This window comes from Lepidochelys kempii, chromosome 8 (assembly GCF_965140285.1).
Source record: "Lepidochelys kempii isolate rLepKem1 chromosome 8, rLepKem1.hap1, whole genome shotgun sequence".
Lineage (NCBI taxonomy): Eukaryota > Metazoa > Chordata > Testudines > Cheloniidae > Lepidochelys > Lepidochelys kempii.
Genome location: NC_136387.1, coordinates 6,075,162 through 6,098,321, shown reverse-complemented (window position 1 = coordinate 6,098,321; position 23,160 = coordinate 6,075,162). Strand labels below are relative to the sequence as shown.

The following is a 23,160-nucleotide window of genomic DNA, read 5'->3' as shown; positions in this document are numbered from 1 at the left end:
CTTTGTACTGATTCAGAATAAGCCGCATTTTGAAATCTCAGAATCCTCTGTGAAATGGAACGTCTGTCCGCACAGCTCGAGTTCGGAGACAATGCCGTTCATGCAATCCAGCTAATCGGCTACATTTAAAAAAACAGCTGTAGGGGTGGGGGCCAGCTTATTAGCAGGGCGATGGGGAGTTCTAACAGCTGCTCTCCGGTGCTACACTTCTGTTTTTTGATGCCTGAATGGGAAGAATCAGCATCTGTTGCCTTGAGTTCTCAGAGGCACTCAGACCTACGCTTTCCAAGTGGTAGTGGAGATTTTTTCTTCAGAGGAATGGGTTCCAAAATGGTGGATCCTGCAGAACAGAGCAGATCCCCACAGTGTGTTCATGAGCTCTGCATTGTATTTCTCTTTGTCGGGCTAGGCTTAAGACGCACTTGTTTTATTGCATATCCAGTTCACCAGGATGCCTCGGGATTGTTTCAATGGATCGTGAAATGCCTTGGGGAGCAATATATAACAGGTACGGTTTGGGAGCAGGCTGTACTGCATGATATCTTTCTGTATATTGCACAGGGAGGTCTACTGGGGGCTTGCCCCATCGCCCCTGCCATTCACTGGGATGGCTCCACTGAATTTTATGGAGACAGGGTCCACATCATGATTTGCTTATTGCACATCACTCCCAATGAAGTTATCCAATAAAATAACACATTAGTAATAGTTCTGTTCTCCAACTGATGAACAAATAGAAATTTCTAGGTATTTGTAATTTATTCTACAATTGAATCTGCAAACAAATGTGGTGAGTTTAGGCACACAACAATATAATGTGTGCTTTTAGGATTTCAGATGTTATTGACAAGTGCTGCCCTCCAGCTAAGGATTTTATTTCCTTAAGAATTTAGACCAAATATAATCAATACCAACTTGTGCCTATTAATAGGACTAAATGTACATTGCATTAGAAAGAATAGTAGGCTACAAATTCTGCTGTACTGTAACTAAGCATAGATAGCGTCTGATTCTCCTCTAATTTCTGGTGTAAACCTAGAGTAACTCCACTGAAGTCAATTAAAGTTTCACCAATGTAAAATGCTGTCTGTAAGACCGATAAAATCCTGTTCTAAATGCACAGGACAATTGGAGTTGGGGAGTTTTACATACTTCAATCAACATCCTTCTTTAGAGAGAGACTTACAAAAAGAGTAATTGAACATCATATTTCTGAATTATCTTTAATTAATACAGAGGGATGGCATTGTACCTCCAGAGCTTTGTTTTGCTGTTCACTGATTATGTCACAACTGATCTTTAATTGCTCCATCTGAAGACTATTATCTCTTTTCCTCATGATTGTCTCCTTCTAGCTTCTTACAAATTGGATCCAGCTTTTAGCAATGTTCATTAATTTCCCCTGAAGATGGTCTGAGCTTGCAAAACCTTGCAAATGTTGATTCTGATTAAATGCATTTTAAGCTTTTTGTGCGGACACTTGCTCCAAAGAAAATCCAGATGTGAAAACCCTCTCCCATTCTGGGGAATTTGAAGTTTGGTTCAGATTGGATCTGGATTGAGCTGCTGCCCCATAACTCTACAATGGGCTAATTCAAAATCCCGGATCTAAATGCTCTTGAATTTTTGGAAATCTTGGGTGCATCTCTGAACTATGTGGCTTGGTCAAGCCTTTTGCAGGGGGTACTAGAAACAATTTTTTCTTGTTTCCTTACTTCTATGTACCCTTCTGAGAACTTCAGCCTTTTATTGTTGTCTATTCAAATGCCTGTATTTATGTGCAGATGCATACAGATAGTACAAGATCTTCGTCTTTGAACAAGAAAGTCTTGTACGCTACAGCCTTTAATTTAATCGCCCTTCAAATGCAATCCAGGAACAGAGGCGCAATCATCTCCTTTAGCAGAATAAGAGCCGTGAACACCCCATGCACTGGAAGTAGAACGTGGCCAACAAGTTGAACAGCCATATTTAATTTTACTTACCATAGTCGTTTCTGCAATAGAACCAAAGCTGTTGATGAAAATGTTGCAGCTGACGTTTACTGGAGGGCCTGCACAACAAATTAAGAGCTGATCAGTAATCCACCATATGATCACTGGCAAGCATACTTCCACACCTCAGTGCTAAATCCTATTGGCGTGGAAGTTTAGCTTTCTATATGGCACTATAACCTCTACACTGCCCTGCGGCTGTCTGAAAATCTACGTGGGTCATACGTATATCCCCTGGGTCATATTCCACACTTTTCCGTGTTCTGTAGGGCCAAATCCTGGGGTCCTTCTTTGTATTTTATTCAGTCAATACTTGGGAAAACGTAGCTTGATGCTGGCTGGAATTTGCCTGAGTAAAGATCTAGTATGCTGGTTTTAAACAATAAAGCTCTAAATGGATGAGACTGTGAGGGACAGTCTTATGGAACTCTGGGGGGGAGGGGGCAGGGGGTCGCCGCAAGCTGCCCCCGCCTGCAAGCACCACCCCCGCAGTTCCCATTGGCTGGGAACTGTGGCCAGTGGGAACTGCGGGGGCGGTGCTTGCAGCCTGCAGAGCCCCCTGTGTCCCCCTGTGCTGCTGACTGGGAGATGCTCGAGGTAAGAACTGCCCAAGGGAGCCCGCACCCTTCACCCCCCTCAAGCACCGCAACCCCAGCCTGGAGCCCCCTCCTGAACCCAAACGCCCTCCCAGAACCCGCAACTCCTGTCCCAGCCCTGAGCCCACTCCTGAAGCCAGCACTCCAAACCCCTTCCCACACCCCAACCTCCTGCCCCAGCCCTGAGCCTCCTCCCAAACCCAAACTGCCTTCCAGAGCCTGCACCCCTCAGCTCCCCTGTACCCCAACCGCCTGCCCCAGGCTCAGCCTGGAGCCCCCTTTCGCACTCCAAACCCCTTGGCCCCATCCCAGAGCCCTCACCCCCTGCCGCAACACAACCCCCTGCCCCAGCCTGGTGAAAGTGAGTGAAGGTGGGGGAGAGTGAGTGACCAAGGGAGGGGGGATGGAGTGAGCAGGGCGGGGCCTCAGATAAGGGGCAGGGCCTCGGAAGGGGTGGGGCAGGGGCGGGGCAAGGGTGTTTGGGTTTGTGTGATTAGACAGCTGGCAACCCTAAGTTGCGGGCATGTCCACGTCTTGTTGGCATGCATCATCCAGTTCTGTACCCCCTCCCATAATACACTGAGGTGGGGGGGAAATCCCTTCCTGACCCTCCTGCTGGTTGGCCCGAGGCAACTCTGAAGCATGAACTTTTAGAAACATAAGACAAACTGGAAGTGAGCCCAGGGCTGTTGAGCCCTGCCCCCCACCATCGCAAACAACCCTATCATTGGAGCAGGAGTTGCAGGTACTTTTCTGTGCCCTGACAGCACTCCCTGCGTAAGTCATTCACAGACATCTAACGTGTGCTTTTCTGGTTTCTTTAAACCGGGCTTATTTTCAGTCTCCACTGTAACTGCTTCATGTGGGGCAGTCTTTGGGGGGCGGGGGGGGGGGGGAAATGGCATATGGTGGTTGTGGGTTTTTTTTTAAAATCCCGATTGGCTACCAGGATGATGCATCAGCATTGCAGATGTTGTCCAATGGCTTATACTTGATGATAAGGAGGGGAGACGTGAAGCATCAGAGGTCACAGCTGCGATCTAACGGCCACTAAAAGATGAAATGCTCCTTTTTGGCCCAATGATTTTAACAAGAGGCTTGTGGTCTGTAATCAATGTAAACTCCCTGCTGTGTAGAAATTAATGGACTTTCCTGATTGCAGAGCCTGTTGTTTTCTGTCCTGTCCCCTTTTAAAGCTTTGTACCTGTTACTGAGCAAGGCCACTTTGCAGAGACACCTCCACCTCGCTTTGCATAGGTACTGTGCAGCATCATTAGGAGTTTCTTTGTAACAATTCCCAGAAATCCAAATGGTTGTCTTCTTGGCAGCTTCTGGACAGCTCTCTGCCAACTCAGCAGCAGCTCTCAATCTGCACAGTTCCCTCTCCAGACTAGTTAATGCAGGTACAGGCTCGAACATCACATGCAAACAAGTATCCTTTCCCTGTTACCAGCCCCTCTTAACCAGTTGAAACAGCTGGCATCCCAGTGTTTGAAGGAGCCCATGTGAAATGGCCCTGGAGATAATCGACCCTTTAGTGGTTGGGTGAACTCACTATGCAAAGCACATGTCTAGTATATTCCCCTTGCCATTTGTTGGCACTCACTTTACTTCTTCTGTAATGCTCTGATTGGGTTGGGAAGTGAGTGACTGGTTTCCCAGAATCAACCTCAAGGGCATCTGTAAAAGAACAAAGTGTGTGTGTGTGTGTGTGTGTGTAACTGCTGTTAAAACACCAGGCTCAAAAGTGTAGGTGATGACATTAGCAAATAATCCATAATATCTTGTGTGTGCATGGAGCGTTTCATCCCAAAGGGGGCTGCACGTGAAATGCTAAACTGACATGATAAACGACTGTATGGGCAACATTCTCCTCTGATGTACATGAAGGGTTTCTGCTCTGCTCTTCGACTCTCGCCAGTCCACGTGGAGCTCCTCACCGACACGTATGTGCGGCCGAATGTAAAGCAACATCTACCCTCCGGATCTGAGAGAAAATTTTTGCTTTCGATGGGTTTGATTTTCAGAGGTGCTCAGCACCTGCAGCTCCAATTGAAGCGAATGAGAACTATGAGTACTCAGCACCTCTGACAACCAAGCCCTATATGGATCTCTTCACTCAGCACTAAAATGCAGCCACCTCTGGGGTGGAATACAGCTGTATAGGAGTGCAGGCCTGGAACAGCAGGGAAAGGTACTGCAGTTCATGACCGAGGTAAGGCTGTGCGGGAAAGGAGGCGACAGATGGATGGAAAGGGGGCGATGTGGGGAAAAGGGTGCAATGGATCTAACTAGCACTGTCAGACTCTAACCTTCCAGGGCTGGAGCACCCATGGAGAAAATTAGTGGGTGCTCTGCACTCACTGGCATCCAAGCTCTCCCTGCCCCACCTCCTCCTCCCCCACCCAAGTGCGTCGTGTCCCCACTCCTCCACCTACCTCCCAGTGCTTCCTGCCCAGCCACTGCCAAACAGCTGTTTGGCGACGTGCTGGGAGGGAGAGGGAGGAGCGGGAACTTGGCGTACTCAGGGGAGGAGGCAGGGAAGAGGTGAGGCTGGGGCAGGGATTTGGGGAAGGAGTTGGAATAGGGGCAGGGAGGGGGCAGAGTTGGGGTTTGGACTGTGTTCCTGTTGTCCAATAAACCTTCTGTTTTAGTGGCTGGCTGAGAGTCTCAGTGAATCCCAGGAAGAGGGGTGCAGGGGGTGAGGCCTAGTGGAAGGAGTGGAGTGTGGGCAGGGCCAGGGGCAGAGGGGGGTTGAGCATCCCCCAGCAGGAGCAGAAGTCGGTGCCTATGTTCCCGGGTACTAACTTTCTTCCCCCAAATTCAAACAAAACTCAGATGCTACTTCCTATTCTCAAGATGGAAGTGTGACTTCAAGGAGATGTCCAAACTTTATGTGGCTCTTCCATAATCTTCCCCCTTTTTAAATCTTAACCTCCCCAACAATCGATCCGGCTAAGTCTTGGTATTATTTTCCATCGAAACCATTAAAATGCCTTCATGAGTTACTGCCAGTTAATTTAAATGACGTGCTCAGAGAGCTACAACCCAAAGCTCTGCGGCTGTGACTTCCATATGAATTGGATACTGATTTATGTGAGGGAGACTAAGCTAGTAAACTGCCCCCATGGGGAAGGTGTAGTTCATTGAAATAAATCTGAAATTAAATTATCCTGAATAAAATTACAATACAGCAGCCTTCAGCAGAAGGATAATGTATATATTGCATTAAATATTAAAGTTTAATTTCTTTTGTGTGTGCACCATGGTGGTAAGATGTTCCAGTGATGCATTTTTTAACCCTCTGTTGCTTCACTGGAAGATGTTGCATTTCGCTGGTCACCCCAGCGATGTTCTTAATGTGAGCATCTGAATGTGAAAACCTGGGACAGAACCTAGTGCTTGCAACTGGACTGCAGGAATTGTTGCAATGACTAATTGCTTGTAGGAGTTTTGCATTATCATAGACCAGTTATTCCTGGAGAGAAGAAAAGACCTGATGGTAAGGGACAAAAATAAGCAACAGAAATTAGAATCTAACCACAGACAGTGGCTTTGCAATTGCGGGTCCTCGTTTGTCTCGGGGAACAGTCAAGGAGAAAGCACCTGGAAAGGAGAGTTTAGAAATGAACAATAGCCACTGTAAGAGCTGCATGGGGAGCTATTCAGGAATATTTATTGGGATGAGCGAATAACGGATTTTTTTGGTTTGGGGGCCAAACTGAAAAACCTTTGGCTCCATGGAAACAGAAAATGAATTTTGAAAATTTTTTCAAATTTTTTATTTTGAGTCAAAGGAAATATTTTGGTCAGCCCAAAACAAAGGGTTTTGTGTATTTTTTTTTACGTGAAATGACTTTTTTTAAATTACATTTTGTGGCTTTCTTTTTCCCCTTTTTATGTCCATTTTTCTGGTGATTTAACCCCCCCCTTTTTAAAAAATAATGCCTTTTAAAATGAAAAGCTAACTATCTGCTGAGATGTTTCCCCATCTCTAAGAATGCCTTACTCTGACTTAGTTTACAAATGGACTAAGCTATTTCACAAGTAACTCTTATTTCTGAATGAGAGCATCCACGCAGAGAGTTAAGTAGGAATAACTATTCTGCTTTAAATTCAAACACCCTATCTTAATCTGAATGAACTTTCATGTGTAGATAAGCCCTTAGAAGAGATGTTTAGAAAAAAAATCTAACAAATCCCATAATTTATGGACCAATTCACCATTTCCCAGAACCTTGGGGAGTACTTGCACGGGTGCAAAGTCGGTGTAAAATGCTACAATTTGGAATCGGTGGCATTTTGCTCTGGTATAAATGACTACACAATGCCCAGGGCAGTGGTGAAGTGGGCCCTTAGTATCTAACACTGTTTCTCTTTAAGTCTATGAGCAAAGCTCCCATTGGCTTCAATGAGGGCAGGAAAGTGACCCTTCCTGAGCTTATGAAAATGTAGCCAGTAGATTGGAACCAGAGAGTCAGCTGAGTGGCTTTGTTTTTATCATACAGGAGGCTCGGGTCCCAGGCTGTCATCCACTGGGCTGGTGGCATCCATCTGTCTAGCCATTTATCCCACGTTCCCTACCTTTGTATCTGAGCACCTGACTTGAGAGGCAGCTCAGCTGAATTATTCTTGGCCCCTTGTAATGAAGATTTGCGGAACCTGCTGCTGGGAGACCGTTCTGATCCTCAATCCTATTCTTTACTTTATTACCTGGGTGTCGTTCTTACAAGGCTCATTCCGGGGAAGAGAGGGATTATTTCTTGTCTGCTGAGCATCAGTAGTGTGCATGGTGCTGCATGCAACGAAGAGGAGACAAAATCCTACTATCAAGGAACATAACTGAATAGCAATGGCAGTGCCCATTTCCTGAACCTCTCAGACTGAGGCAGGGTCCGTGGGATTCACGCCCTGCAGTCAGTGAGGGCTCCAACACAGCAGGGAGGAGAAGTTGCTACAGTACAGGGCAGTTTGCTTTTGAATAGCTACTTATGTTGCCGCAGGACGCACAGAAGATATCATTCCCCTAGGTCATGATGTCCCCTCACAACCTCTCAAGTCATGTCACAAATTGGCTTGAGGGAAGCAGCAGCTGCAAATTCATAGGGACCATTGTGATAATCTAGTCTGATCTCCTTTGTGACACCGGCTATAGACCTTTCCCAAAATAATCCCTAGAGCGGAGCATTTAGAAAAACATCCAATCTTGATTTAAAAATTGTCAGTGGTGGAGAATCCACCAGGACCCTTGGTAAATTGTTTCAATGGTTAATTACTCTCATTGTTAAAACTTTACATCTTATTTCCAGTCCGAATTTGTCTAGCTTCAACTTTCAGCCATTGGATCATGCCATACCTTTCTTTGCTAGATTGAAGAGCCTGTTATTACATATTTGTTCCCCATGTAGATAATTATAGATTGTAATCAAGTCACCCCTTAACCTTCTCTTTGTTAAGCTAAATTAATAGAATATCAGGGTTGGAAGGGACCTCAAGAGGTCATCTAGTCTAACCCCCTGCTCAAAGCAGGACCAATCCCCAATTTTTGCCCCACATCCCTAAATGACCCCCTCAAAGATTGAGCTCACAACCCTGGGTTTAGCAGGCCAATGCTCAAACCACTGAGCACTATCCCTCCTCTCAAGTCTATCACTATCAGACATGTTTTCTGATCTTTTAATCATTCTCGTTGCTCTTCTCTGAACCCTCTCCAATTTATCAACATCCTTCTTGAATTGTGGACACCAGAACTGGACACAGGATTCCAGCATTTGCACCAGTGCCCAATAAAGAGGTGAAATAACCTCTCTATTCCTACTTCAGATTCCCCTGTTAATGCACGCAAGGATTGCATTAACTCTTTTGGTCATCTCATCACACAGGGAGCTCATGTTCAGCTGATTATCCACCAAGACCCCAAAATGCTTTGCAGAGTCCCTACTTCCCAGGATAGAGTCCCTCACTTTGTAAGTATAGCCGACATTCTTTGTTCCTAGATGTATACATTTACATTTAGCTGTATTAAAATGCATATTGTTCTCTTGTGCCCCGTTCACCAAGCGAGACAGATCACTCTGAATCAGTGACCTTTCCTCTTCATCATTTACCACTCCCCCAATTTTTCTGCCATCTTCAGACTTCATCAGTGATGATTTTATGTTTTCTTTTGCATCATTGATAAAAATGTTAAATAGCACAGGGCCAAGAACTGATCCCTGCAGGACCCCTCTGGAAATACAACCACTCAATGATGATTCCCTGTTTACAGTTACATTTTCAGACCTGTCAGATAGCTAGTTTTTAATCCATTTAACGTGTGCCAGGTTAATTTTATGTTGTTCTAATTTTTTAATCAAAATTTCTTGTGGTACCAAATCAAATGCCTTACAGAAGTCTAAATGTATTATGTCAACACTATCACCTTTATCAACCAAACTTGTAATCTCATTAAAAAAAAAGATATCCCATTAGTTTGACAGGATCTATTTTCCATAAACCCATGCGATTTGCATTAATTGTATTACCCTTCTTTAATTCTTTATTTATTGAGTCCCATATGAGCTGCTCCATTACCTTGCCCAGAATTGACGTTAGGTTGACAGACTATAATTACCCCTGTTTACTCTTTTAAAAAATTGGCACAATATTAACTTTCTTCCAGTCTTCTGGAACTTCCCCAGTGCTCCAAGACTTGTTGAAAATCTATACTAACCGTCTAGCCTGCTCCTCAGTTAGCTTTTTTAAAAATCTTAGATGTAAGTTGTGTGGACCAGCTAATTTAAAAATATTTAATTTTAATAGCTTCTGTTTAACAACCTCCAGAGATATTAAGTGGAATGGAAAGAATGTTATCACCATGTGATAAGACTATATTATCTGTTTTTGTCCCCAAATACAGAACAGAAATACTTACCGAACGCTTCTGCCTTTTCTGCATTATTATTGGTAATTTTAACATTTCCATAGGAATGGACCAATACCATTGTTAGGATTCTTTTTGTTCCTGATACATTTAAAAAAACTCCTTATTGTCCTTAACTCTGCTGGCCATAGACTTCTCCATGTGTCCCTTGGCTTCCCCTATCAATTTTCTCCAATTCCTATTTCTGATTTATATTCATGACTATCAACTTCCCCTTTCTTCCATTTGTTATCTATTATTTTTTATAGCTGCCTTCAGTTCCCTTCTAAGCCAAGCTGTTTTTTTAATCAGTACGGCCTTCTTCCTCAATTATGGCTTTCTGGGCATCTAATAAAGTGTTCTTAAATGATTCCCAGTTATCATTCTTTTTTTTTTTCTGATTAAATTCTTCCTCCCAGCTCATTTGACTCATAATTGGCTTTGTGAAATCGGTCCTGTTAAAGTATATGTATAAGTATATAATGCATATACATTACTGGTCTGGACTTTATTCTGCTTGCACATTATAAATGTGATCAAGTCATGTTCGCTTGTGCCTAAGCTGCCATTTATTTTTAGTTCTATGATCAGTTCCTCTTTATCGGTTAGGACAAAGCCTAATGAAGTCTTCCCTTGTGTTGGCTGCAACACTTTTTGAGAGCGCAACTCAACTGGCATCTGGGGAACCAGAGTTTGCGTGGGTGGATCCTCAAAAAGGTTTGATGGGACAGGGTTCACTATAATACTGGTCCACTCTATAAGGTGAGGAAACAAGATCTTTCCTGTTTAACAGTTAGGGCCTGATTCTTATTTACATTAAGGTCTTTTTACACTCTTTGCACAGTGTACATTGCATTTACACTTACACTGCCAGTGTAAATGGGCCCTTGTCTAAGTGAGAATCAGGCCCTTAATCTACTCCTGCTGCTGCTTCTCCACTTGAAATCACACCGCTCTGCCAGTGCCGTGACGGTGCATTTCCACGGTGATAATCCTACAGCCAGAGCAGTGGGATTGCAGGTGAGGTGTCAGAGACTGGAACCAATGAAATCTTAAGCTGCAAAGAGCCTGTTTGTGTCTGAATATCCCCAATAACAAAGAAGGACGGGAATAAATGAAATAAACCAACCACACAGGGGGGATGTGATATTAAATCAAATGCAACAACACGCCTGTGTGATTACTTCTGCCTCTCAGAGGGACTCTCCTGTCCTGCATTTACCAGCTGTAAACCTCCGTGCTTATCACAAGCAGTAGGTGGCGCTCCTCCCTGTGGTTCAGTACTGGGCTAATAGCTGAGGATAGGCTGGTGGCTTATGAGGCTGGGGCGGCTACCTTGCTGGTGCCAACTTTTAGATAAACCGAGTGACCAAGGTCCTGACCCCTCTGATCCTTTGGGAAGTCCGTGACGCCGTTCACAGAAGTGTGTGTCTACTTCACAGTTCCTCTATAATACCGTGCCCCCCCCTTTCTGCCAGCCCCACACTGCACATAGGGAGCTATGGCCACCCCTGTGATAAAGAGTGGGATCCTATGATCCATCTATATTTTCCTGCAGCTCACTTCTCTGCCCACTAGCCCATCAGCCCTGGGATTTAGTCTAATTTGCCAAGCCCCTCTGCATCTGCAAATAGCTCCCTTTAAAAAATCATCCTGCCACACAAAGCTTTTCTTATTTCCCTCAATGTGGTATTACCCGTTCCTCACCATAACAATAAAAAACCTCGCACCAGGACAGGAGGGATGCAGTCTTGCATCACGGATGGCTTTTCTCTTCATAAAAACATCATGACTTTAATGGCTGCAATCTTGTATCCTACAGAGCTAGAAACAGGACTTTTATTTTGACAAAGCCCTGGCTGGGATGATTTAACTGGGAATTGGTCCTGCTTTGAGCAGGGGGTTGGACTAGATGACCTTCTGGGGTCCCTTCCAACCCTGATATTCTATGATTCTATGATCCCCTTGGAAAGGGAGATTCCCAGCTTCCCAATAGGCCCAGCTGTCACTCCTAGCCCTGGAAAACCCCACGGTCTATTGGGCTTACAAGCTGCAACACTGAAGTTGTTTTTAGAGGTATTTAAGGCTCCTCTGAGCCTTGTTCAGACAGACTGTCTGAGTATGTCTACACTGCAAAAAACACCTGTAGCAGCCTCGGTCTGGCAGACCTTGCGCTGTGGGGCTAAAACTCGTAGTGTAGACATTCTTGTTCCGGCTAGAGCCCTGGCTCTGAGACCTGCCCTCCTTGCTGGGTTTTGGCGCCTAGGTTCCATACCAAGCCTGAACATCAACACGCTATTGTTAGCTCTGTAGCGTGAGCCCCATGAGCCTGAGTCAGTCGACCCAAGCTCTGAGATTTATGGCCGTGGGGTGTTTTTGCAGCGTACTCATACCCTCTGTAACCAAGGCACCTGGCTTTCCAAGAAGTGGGATGTGAAAAATAATCCCACTGATTTTTTTTAAACTCTAAAATAATAATTCTGTAACATGGGGCAGGTATGACATATATGATGCTTGACACGCATGATGGGGAAGCGTGGGCGAAAGGCTTCTATCAGGACAACCCATGTAACTCTCTTATGGCTTCACCACTTTTGAAATAACTTAATCATTTCATACCCATTCTCCATATGTATTCCAACACCATGGTTTATAGCCCTTTCTATAAAGAGACCCTGTTTCCATTCCTGGACCCTCTGCTCCCATTTAGCTGGCATCTAGACAGGCCCCCTTTCTTGTTTAGTAATATGGGGATGGGTAGCTTGGTTATGACTCCATGATCTAGGGTAGTTATATTTTGCCCACCTAGCTCTCCTCTGTAGTTTCAATAGGGTGTAATTTTCATCTTCGTGCTCTACCTTTACCTGGTGTTCAGTGTTGCTGAGTGTACTGCTGAAAAGCCATTACATTCCACTCCAGGGGTAACAGCACATCAGCTGGAAATGAACTGATTCCTTGACATACAGTGCTATGACAAGTTAGTAAATGGCTTTTGGGGGTCCCGAAGGATGGAAGATGTACCTAGGAAGTATTTGTAGTTCATTTTCAACTAGGAAGACAGTCATGGGGTTGCATGTAAACTTTGTCCTGAAACAAACAAAATGAAATAGCTGGGTTGTGCCTACCTTTAAAATTTGGTCTGATTCTGGCATCGTATCCTGAGGTTCTGCCCATCAACTTATCCAGGAAATCCGAGGGGGACATGGGTTTGGAAGTAGACCGTGCCGCTGCTTCGGCTTCTTTGGAAGCTGCCAGGCTGAGTGATTGGAAAGAAAGGAAAGGTTTAGTTTGTAGCATTTATAGAGACTGTTTACCTTGTTGTGCGGGGCTGGGGCTCTGTAGGCAGAGCAGTCAGTGCCTCATTCCCACTGCAAGATAGGCCAGATATCTCTGTGGATTCTTAATGAGGCTGGTCTCTGCTAATTTGTTTGCCAAGCCCAAACATCTCTGAATATAAAATCCCAAGTACCGGAGAGATGACGAATGAACAAAATCCTTTTGCTAATGTAGGTACAGCCCCTTGGCATCTGACTAAATCCGTAGTGTGAACTCCAGCACCGAATCCCAGTGGGAAAACAAACTCGGAGATTAGCCTAGTTTTATTACAGGCCGCCATATTACCATGTAATTACATAGCAAATAGCACAGGAGCACGTACGGTGCTCTGACATTCTTTGGGGAGATCTGAGCTGCACGACTCTCGCTGGCTTTAATAGGTGTCACATGGCTTCATAGTTCATGAAGAACTCTGGGTTGGTAGGGGAAGGGACTGTGTTTTCTTCCACACTTTCTGGCTAAAGCAGATGAAGTTCTCTGCAATGCAGGGATCTGAGTTGGAGACAGCCCCATGGTCTTTCACTGCCAAGCTAGCAGGGGCCTGGACCATGGCAGAGTCTAACACTGGAATAATACTCCTAGCAAGAAAGGACTTTGAGGGTGAGGAAGGCAAGGACCACAGTCTTATTGGAATTTAAGAGGTGTGCAGGTCTTGAAGGCTTAAGTGGCGTTAACTGGTTCATAGGTCTTGGGTGAGGCCACTTATGGACAACTTGGTGACTTCCTAGGATGGAATAAGTGAAGTCAGCAGTTGTCCCATAAAGGGTGAAATTCAGCCCCAAGAAGAGGCCTAGCCCAAGGCATATGCACCAGTTAACTCCATTTAAACCTTCAAGAGCTGTATACCACTGAAATCCTACTGAAGTTCTCAGGATAGGGCTTAAGTGGTACCTAGCCCTTGTTGCTGCCATCCACGCAAGGATGAATTTCACCTAGAGGGAATAAACCTTAGAATCTACACTTTCAAGTTTGCAATAGGATTTAGTTTCCAAGATAGAAATGAGCTAATATTTCATCCTAGATGCTGCCGTAATGTGCCCTGTATTCCTGTGCACAGTATATCCTTGAGTTCTGTATTTTGACATTAGGGGTTGTCTGTTTTCAAGGCAGTGGGGAGGGAATGTGGCACGCCAGGCTGGTCCTGATGCGGGGAGAGCTGCATGTTCATCAGAGAATCCTGCTTTCCAAAGGAGGACACAGGTTGGGACTCTGAGAGTAATGAATGAAATTTACCCCCATAGAGAGGGCCTGTACCACACAAATGTGCCCCTTAAATGCCCTAAATAGAGCTCAATGGGTGTCTGGGTCTTGTGCCGACCCTCTGCGCAGGGCTGAATATGACCCCTCAGTAAGCTAAATGTGGCAGTAAGGCACCTCCTACTGGATTATTAGTGAAAGGGGCACGCTGATGGGAGGCAGTTGTCATTGGTCCGGTGAAGGGAAAGGACTGTGGTAGTCGTTATGTCCTGTGCAAATCTAACTGTTTTCCAGGGTCAGGATGTAGACAGGGGTTGGTAGTTACTGTTATTTTTTATTTTATGATATATTTATAGAGGGGGCATGATTTTTCTCTAAGCTCAGGGGGACTCCTCAACATTTACTCAAACTGAGTGAGGGTAATTCACCAATGGAACTATTGACCAAGGGTCATGGTGGGTTCTCCATCACAGGCAATTTTAAAATCAAGTTGGGATGTTTTTCTGAAAGGGCTGCTCTAGTTCAAACAGAATTAGTTCGGGGATGTCCTAGGGCCTGTGTCCTGCAGGAGGTCACGCTAGATGATCACAATGCTCCCTCCTGGCCCTCGACTCTATGAAGTACTAGATTGGGCTCTTAATCTGATGTTTGAACGCCCCTTGGAATGGTGCCTAGAAGTCTCTGTGAACATAAAGTCTCCCGTTTCTTTCTGCTCGGTAGCTGACATTACCAGACGCTAATATTAATGGTAAGTTGGCTGCCATCTTGGTTGATACACGGGGGATTAGACCTGGGATCTCCAGAGCTAAAAGTACGAGTATCTGCAGCCTGAGCTAATGAGCCAGTTCTGTGTCGGCGGGCTGTCACAGATGCAAATCCTTTGAGGACTGGGCATGGTGGGGCGGCACCAAGGTGGGTGGTACTGGCCAGTGGGTTAAATGGTTACAGCACAAACCATCTTTGGACTGATATCTCCAAAACTAACACTTCTAGATTGGCATGGTGTGAGGTTAATTTACTATCATTACCCAGCAAAAAAACTGAGCTTTACTAGCATCTAAAACAACATGATATATATACTGATGGGTCAGAGGTCACTGGTGATTTAAGGTGCATATAATATGCCTGTGTATAAGGGAAGATTGCATTGCATTGACTCACATCTCTAATGGCTGGCAAATAATTAAGAGCGGGGTTTCAGTTTCTAGGCCCTTAACCTTCATGAACACAAAGTTTGATCTCCAGAAGATTATAAATGGAATAATTTTCTGCAAATTGCGATGGCTGGGTTTTTTTCTCTGTAAATTTGTTTTTGTTCTATTTCAGCAGTAAAAATGTTGGTAGGCTGACGGGGGAGAGAATTTATGACCAGAAGTGATCTGGAATATGAAATTAGGAGGTTGTCTATCTAATCTCTGCCTTCACAGCCTCTCTGCTTTAATTGTCTCTCAGTCTAAATCTAACCTGAGCTAATCTGCACATACACATTTTACAATAGAGTATATCTAGTTTTTATATATTTCTGACTAAATTGTCTGACCCTGATTCCCATATCTGATCTAGCAAATTGCCCCACCCCAAACCAAGGTTTCAGAGGAGATTGGACAACAGGATAGGTTGCTTTACATTTTTTTTTAATCCTTGATTTGCAAACTCAGTAGAAAAAGTGTGTATGGAGGGGGTGATCAATTCTGGACTATACATCTGCATTCAAAAAGAGCCTCTCCATGGAAATTAGTCTGGAGAAAAAATTTCAATTAAGCAGCAAATGGCTCAGTAACCAAAGAATCCTGCCATTTCAGCACAGAGGTGCCAGCTAGTGCAATAAACTGATTTCTTCTCATTAACTATGGGCTTTGGGGAGACTACAGGGAGAAAAATGCAATACAAATCTAATAGGGTTTTTTTAGGTATAAAAAGATTATTAAAAAAACCCTTCTAGTTCCATTGGAATTTACTTTAAAAATGAGATGACGGAGCGGAGAGATTGAACATACAGGAAAACTGATAGCTAATAAAGCAGTCTTGGTTGTGTATATGTACAGAAGGAGGCTTTAATCTATTGCAAATGAATGAGTACACTAGCTTTTAATGGCTGCAGTTATTCAGATCCCTTTAAGCCACAAATGAAACAAGTTGTCTGGCCTCAGCGCACATGCAAAAATATCTTTTCTAATATGGTTGCTGCAATCATTCACATGCAAAATCTAACAATAGTTTGCCTAATCTAATAATAATACTGAGAAATAATTGAATTTAGCTAGATACTTTTATGGCTCCGATGCAAACACAGCATAGTTCCCACAGCAGCTCTGTGAAGGAAGGGTATGTGAAAATGGACATGTTATGGCTGAGACAGGGTGGGAGAGGTGATATCTTTTATTGGACCAACTTCTGTTGGTGAAAGAGACAAGCTTTTGAGCCCTCCAGAGGTCTTCTTTAATTCTTTCACCAACAGATATTACCTGTATTTGGAAACAATATCATGGCTGGTATTTCAAAGGGAATTTAAGGGAGTTAGGCTCATTGAATTTCAATGGGATTTGGATATCTAGCTTCATTAGGCTCCTTTAAATCCCCCCACACTCTCAGGATAAGGAAACTCAAGCAGAGAGAACTTTAATGATTCGACTAAGGACAAAGAGTGAGTCACTGGCAGAGATGTGAAGAGAACCCAGAAACCTAATTCTCAGTCCCTTGCTCTAACCACTAGAAAATGGTCTTTCGAGTTTAAAACGTGTCAAAACTGACCACTTTGCATAAAATTTAAAATATACACCATGGCCTAATCGATTTGAAACGCATTTACAGATCCATGTCAGGAAACGAAATGATTTGCTTCTGCATGAGAGTGAGGCATTAGGGTGAAAGTGATGAAAAATGGACACAGCATTCTTCCGCACTGTAGCCAGTGATGGTGCATTGTGGTGAGGAGGCTCAAGAGAGAAGTCTAGATAAGATCTCAGGGCTGGGCCCAGACAGCAGAGGATAAATCGTGCTTGGCATCCAGCTGCCCGAACAGTAAAGAAAACGCTGTGACTTAGCGTGTAGCTAGTTGAGTCTGGAGCAATCGGATGGGTGGAGGCAGGTGCTGCTAAATGAGAGAGCTTCTACACAGCTGAACACGCATTCCGATAGTGGACATGAAAATGGAGAGAAAGTGTAGGTGGCAAGCTGCTGTAAATTGGGATAGCGCCATTGACTTCAGTTGAGGTGCCAGCCCTGTATTTTTAAAGCTTGCTAGACCTGGAAGGCAGGCGGGAGAGAGAGAGCCCTTTAACTGTTTGCCTGCCCTCTGGAGCTTTAGTGTGCATCCCAAAAAGTAGCTTCTGTCTCTCTGTTTGGACACGTCAGAATTGCCAGTGGCATTTTGGGCAGGCTGTTAGGCACCTGAGGAAACCTCATCGCCCCTCTGTTTTGCTGCATGTAATATTTAGGAGGTTAAGGAGCACTTGATTGGGCTACTAAGTGTTGCCATGTAACCAGTGGGCTGGTGTGCGCTCCAGGAGATCACCATTACTAGCACGGGCTATGCCAACAGCTGCTTCATATCGGGTTGCTATGGGCAAACGTTGCATTGGGGGTTCAGATAAGACAAGCCCCTGCAAGTCTGGTGGTTTCCTGAACTCTGCCTGAGCCTCTTGCGGCTAGAGATGGCTTGAGAAGAGGCTTTCTTGTGCGATATCTGGGATTTCCGCCTTCCATTTGTGCTTGGAAATGCCACCCTAAGTGACCCTTTTATGGTTTGTTTCAGAACCTCTGCTTAGACAGCACTGCGTCCTCCAGATACAAGTAAGGGAAAATCGTCCAGTTACTCTAAAGTTATTGAAGATAAAAAAAAAAAAAGTGAACTTCAGGGCTGTTGTTGGGTTACCCAAACCAGCTCAGCTTCCCCTCGTAAACAGAACCATGGCACTGCTTCAGTTTCATCAGCACCATAACACAGAGCCTATTAATATTATTTATTTGTACTACATTAATGCCCGGAGGCCCTACCGACGTTGTGCTAGGTGCTTCAGTACACCTAGTGAGACTGGCATTGTCCCCGACAGTTTACAATCCAAACAGACAAAGGATCTAAGAGAAATCATACAGAATGCAGTGTCTATAATCACAGTTCGGTCTGCAGGAAGATGGAAGCCTGCTGCGTTTTAGTACCGGCCCAGGGACAAGAGGACAAAGGAATGCTCCTTTTATTTACACGGCTGCAATCCCAGGTGAATCTGGCCCAGAGCTGCTGTTAAACAATCCTAACAACAAAAAGGGGGCACATCAAAGGGTCAGTGAACCAGCGTTATCATTTGTGAGATTAAATGCTAGTGCACAGGGAAGACGCAGGCTCTGAGCTTTACGAGTTCCAATCAGCAGAACACATCTGAAGGTGAACATTACTGGAAGATGAACTGGGCTGGCTGGGAATTCGAGGTGTCCCATTTCCTAAAATGGACTACCCAGGCTTTCTGAGGCTTCAGTTTTCAGAACCCTTTGGCATAGGCTGGCATCTGGCGGCTGTGTTACTTGATTGTTTTCTTTTGCTAACAAACAGAGGGAAGATTCTTATAACAAGGTATCTGAGTTCGGAAGCGGCTCTCTCCCAAAGTCTAGACATGTCCCCAGTCCAGCTGCTTTCTGTCCTTTTCATTTATTTGGCCACAATGACATATTTTGATGCTTGTTTGTGGTTGTGGCTGTGGCTGTCCCCCTGATTAAATCCGACATCCCAGAATCTCCAGCTATGGTGGAATGCTTGTGCAGAAAACTATCAGTTCTCTCCCCACAAAGAGGAAAAGCCTAGGAATGGGATCAGCACCCCGCTCCTCTTCCCCCATTAAATAGCAGGAAGGTAATTGTTAATTCTTAATACCCAGAGCAACAATAATAGTTGGCAGCAGCTGCACAAACTAGTGCAAAGCAAGTGTTTGTGGAGGGAAATGCACAGCGAAAGTAGTACATGTTAGACAAATGGGGCCAGGACCCTCCTCTGGTGTAAATCAGCATGGCTCCATTAACTGCACTAGAGCAACCTTTGATTTACACCAGCTAGAACTTGGCCCCAAGGTATCTGGACAATTCAGACACGTAGTACAATGTGCATCTAATATGTGCTACAGGATCATTTCCCACAGGTCAGGGCTGCGTGGGAACAATGTCTTGGATTTTGTTAAACAAGAAACAGCCATGCAGGGCGGGGGGTGTGTGTGAGTGGGAATGTGTGTGAGAGAGACACACACTTGGGGTTGCTTTCGACTGAGGCAACTCACATTCCTCTTTTCCGTTAGTCTGTGTTTATAGCAGAGAGAGGCAGAAGACCAGGTCCCCAGGACTGGCCATTTGGTGACCTGCACACAGCTTAGGGGAGGGTGTTAGGCCAGGCCTGAGAAGTAGCATAATGCAGCAGCCTAGCAGCTGAGGGACAATGGAGCAGAAGGTCCCTCCAGTCATCCCTGTGCCCCAGGGTCTCTGAGAGGGGAAGTGCTGCAGAGCTGTACCAGCTCTATCCTACTGGAGGATAGCGAGCCACTCAAGCTGACTTCGAGTCTATGTGCCTCTGGAGCAGCGCAAACCAGACACAATGGGGGCAAGGTTTTGGCTCTTAATATTTATTTGCAATAAAATCTGCACGACGAAGCAAATCTTTCCCCTCCTACTTGCATGGACGCAAGAGATCTGGGATGCGGGAAAACCAGCGTGGGCCTGCTGGTGACTGGCAGTGAGAGTTAGGCCCCTAAGGCAGTATGACACAGCGTGAGCATAAACACGGGGTGCAGCGATATAACTAGGCCTGTAAGAACTAGATTTTTATCGGCAAATGTCAATTTCACCCCCACGCGCACAAGTGCATGAAAAAATATTTTCATCAGTGATCATCGAAATTTACGGAGAGGCAAAGTCAGAAAAATGCTGCTTCGGAACTTATTAGAGTTCGATTTGAGGAGATTTGCCCGGAGTGTTTTGACATGGGATGCTGACAGTTTGTGTTTTGCTGGTTATAAAAGCTGTAATGGTTTGAATCTCAGTGTTGACTTTCATGACATAATTGTTGCCCAATGCCGCCGGAATTGTGAACATTTAAAATGGAGACAAATAGAAAAAAAAAATAAGACTTTAAAAAAACATAAACATTATCTGTCAAAATTACATAAACATAAAAATCAAATTCTGCCAAGCTTAGCTACGATGAACAGTGAAAGGCAAGTTATCCTCAGAGTCTTTATTTCTATTTAATATGAATATTCTGTGCTGTGTGTATTCCTCCTAGGGCAAATTCCTGCTTTCAGTCACACATGGTCAACCTCAGTGCTGCAATGCCTGAGTATTAACTGAGAACAGAATTTGGCCAATTATCTGTAAATGAGAAGAGGACTAGAATTCCGATATAAAACACCCAACTAAGGCTGTAACCCATTTTAAAGTGAGGAAGACAGGAGGGTTCAAAGGATGGGGAAGTCCTTAGAGAAATCAGGATGATAATACTGCTCTCATGGCACTACTCGGAAGACACCACACACTCTCCTGGTGTGAAAGCATAGCTTATAGATGGATTTCCCTGGAACTTGGCCTTAATTAATGTGTAATTTTTTTAAAAAAGTGCGATTTCAGCCCAAGCTAATTGAACGTACAACGGTGGGATGTTTAGTCCCATGGGCAATTTATTTTTCTGCTTGCTGCAATCCAGAGTTGTCTGGCTGCTAATTTTCTGAAGCCCCAGAGAACTAAGACTGAGTTTGTTTGTTACCCTCTCCACCTTGCTGCATTGTAGCCTATTTCAGAGGTGTGTGGTGGGGAGGAGGGAATCTTTATACTTCCTGATTCTGCTTTTGACCGGGAGACTGGGAAACGGACCGAGATGCTAAACTCATTTCATGCAGGCCGGTGAATAATTATGGAAAGAACTTTCGGGCACCACAAACCTCAGTTGGATTTCGAAACATGACGCAGAGATGCAAGATTTTTAGCTCACTATTAAGCCCTTGAGTCATCTACGAGCACCTCTTGCAATATTCTCTGTGCAGCGAGTTATAAACAGTTAAAAAACAAGTCTGTATTTGGTGTTGTGTTATGTGTGATAAATAACGTATGAGCCCATTAGCCAGGAGGACCTAGGCTGTGTTTCCCAGTGGGTGTCTGAACCCTAGAGCAGACATACCCAATTAACTGAGCTACTCGCTCCCAGTCCCATGACTAGGTCTGCCATGCGTGTGTGTCCTTCACGTTACAGTACAGGAGCCTGATCCATAGACAGCAGCTCTCCCCAGTGTGCCAGTCCCGAGCTGAACGAGTGAGTGCCGAGCTAAGCATCTAGCTTTAGGTTTCTCTCATGTAGCTTTCACAACAGAAGCAACAAGTCCATTTCAGGGGATTTCACTGTGCACCCAGTCTGCGCTTTTGCCGCTGACGGCAATGCCAGGCTGGCTCCCCTTTGATTGGCTCACAAGCCACAACAGCTACGCTGGGCCGCAGCACTGTCCTGTAGTTAATGTGGAACCGAACAGGAATTACACTGTAGGTCTGAGCTAAATGATACACTGTCACTGGAAGTTTAGTGTGCCAGACTCCTGTCACATACTGTGCCATACATGTTTGCCCGAAGCCCCTTCCACATCCAGAACCTGGAGAGCAGTCGTTTAAATGTGGCAGGTTGAATTTATTTCCCTGCTGGCCAAATAGGGTTTCAAATCACTCAGGCAAGTGAGATGTTCTATCGTGGCAGATTAATCAGGTATATTTTTCTTGGCTAGCATCTCTGGGCTGGACAAGGAAGCCACCAGTGCCTTTTGGAGTGTCAGCCTGGGGATGGTTCCTCAAGATCAGCCTGAGTTTGTCTGAGTAGTCCAAACACATACACACGAAGCATCAGTGAAACAGTTTAGACAGACCTCCCCATCTCATCTTCACACAGTCTCCTTTAACTGTCAGCTATTTTCTTTCTTTCCATCATTGCTGATTATCATCATACTTGTGGCTTAAAAGCTTCCTCCTGTCTAATCAGCCTGTTCTGCCGACCAGATTTATATACAAATGTCACAACAACAGAGCGATGTATCTAAGACTTTACACTCTATGTATTGCTCTGTTCTGGGGCGGAGTGGGGAGAAGTCCACTTGGATTTCCCCATTTCCTCGATGTTATTCCCCCTCCAGCACTCTTAAAAGCCCCATGTCACAGTGACCTTCCCTGGGACCCTAGGGAGGCTGGCCAAGGAAGCCACCAATGCTTTTAGGAGCATCAGCCAGTGGATAGTTACTCAAGATTGGCTTGAATTTGTCTCCAAAGTCCCGGGGGACCAAACTCTGACTTCCAGATGGCAGCGCATGGTGTCCCGAACATACTGCTGGCCGGGGCAAACACAGCGAGCGCTGATGTCATGAGGGCCCCGCGGAGGGATTCAAGGCAGGGGAGCCAGCAGTTTCTGAAGGAGGAGGCTTCTGTTTGCACGCTGCTGTCTTGATGGAGAAAAGAAGCACAGGAAATGGCAGGGTGGCTTCCTGAGTGTGCAGACTGGTTTTTTATTTACTCAGATGTGTGAGGGCCCTTCAAGGGTCACTAGGCTCATTCTTGGACCACTGTAAGACAAGAAACACTGACCCCTGTTAAGTGACAGGGCTATTAACCTTTATAGCCCAGAGCTGGGTCAGGAAATAAACACAGGCTCGTACCAGCACTCCTGGGTGTCACACCCTTATTAAACTGGACCCTTACAGGAGGTGTAAATATAAACAGAGCATTGGCATCCATTAGTGACAGAAATACACCCTAGGGACCTGATATTAGCTATAGAGATTAGGACTACGAGTGGCCAACTGCCACTAAAGTGGCACCTGGACTCGAACAACAGGAATGGGCTGCATAAAAGAGGCTGGATTCAGCCTCGCCGCGGGCCCTTCCGTCAGCCACCATATTGTGCTCCCTGCCTGCCTGCCCCTTCCACGGAAAGAGGGCATTAGATTATTTCTAGACCAGGCGAGTTTGCCACCTCGGCCCCGGCATGGCACTTTTCAGGGACCTCGGCTTCTGATTAGGAAGTTGAATCCAGCAGGCTGGCACCCCCTTCACCTCAAGATAAAGAACAGTCAGCGAAGAGCTGCTAACAATCTCCCTGGAGCCCTTCTGAGCGGGTTTGCACGGCCAGTTCCCT

The 23,160-nt window shown here is 45.1% G+C and overlaps 1 protein-coding gene across 2 annotated transcripts in view; it reads right to left on the bottom strand.

The window, feature by feature from the left end:
- The window catches only part of GLRA1 (glycine receptor alpha 1), a 67,938-nt gene that overhangs the window by 31,560 nt on the left and 13,218 nt on the right, over positions 1-23,160 (bottom strand). For both annotated transcript variants that reach the window (XM_073358120.2, XM_073358121.2), the window contains exons 2-3: positions 12,617-12,747; positions 1,986-2,053 (exon numbers count right to left, since the gene is read on the bottom strand). In XM_073358120.2, coding sequence (XP_073214221.1) covers positions 1,986-2,053; positions 12,617-12,747 — 199 coding nt within the window. The remainder of the gene's footprint in view (positions 1-1,985; positions 2,054-12,616; positions 12,748-23,160) is intronic.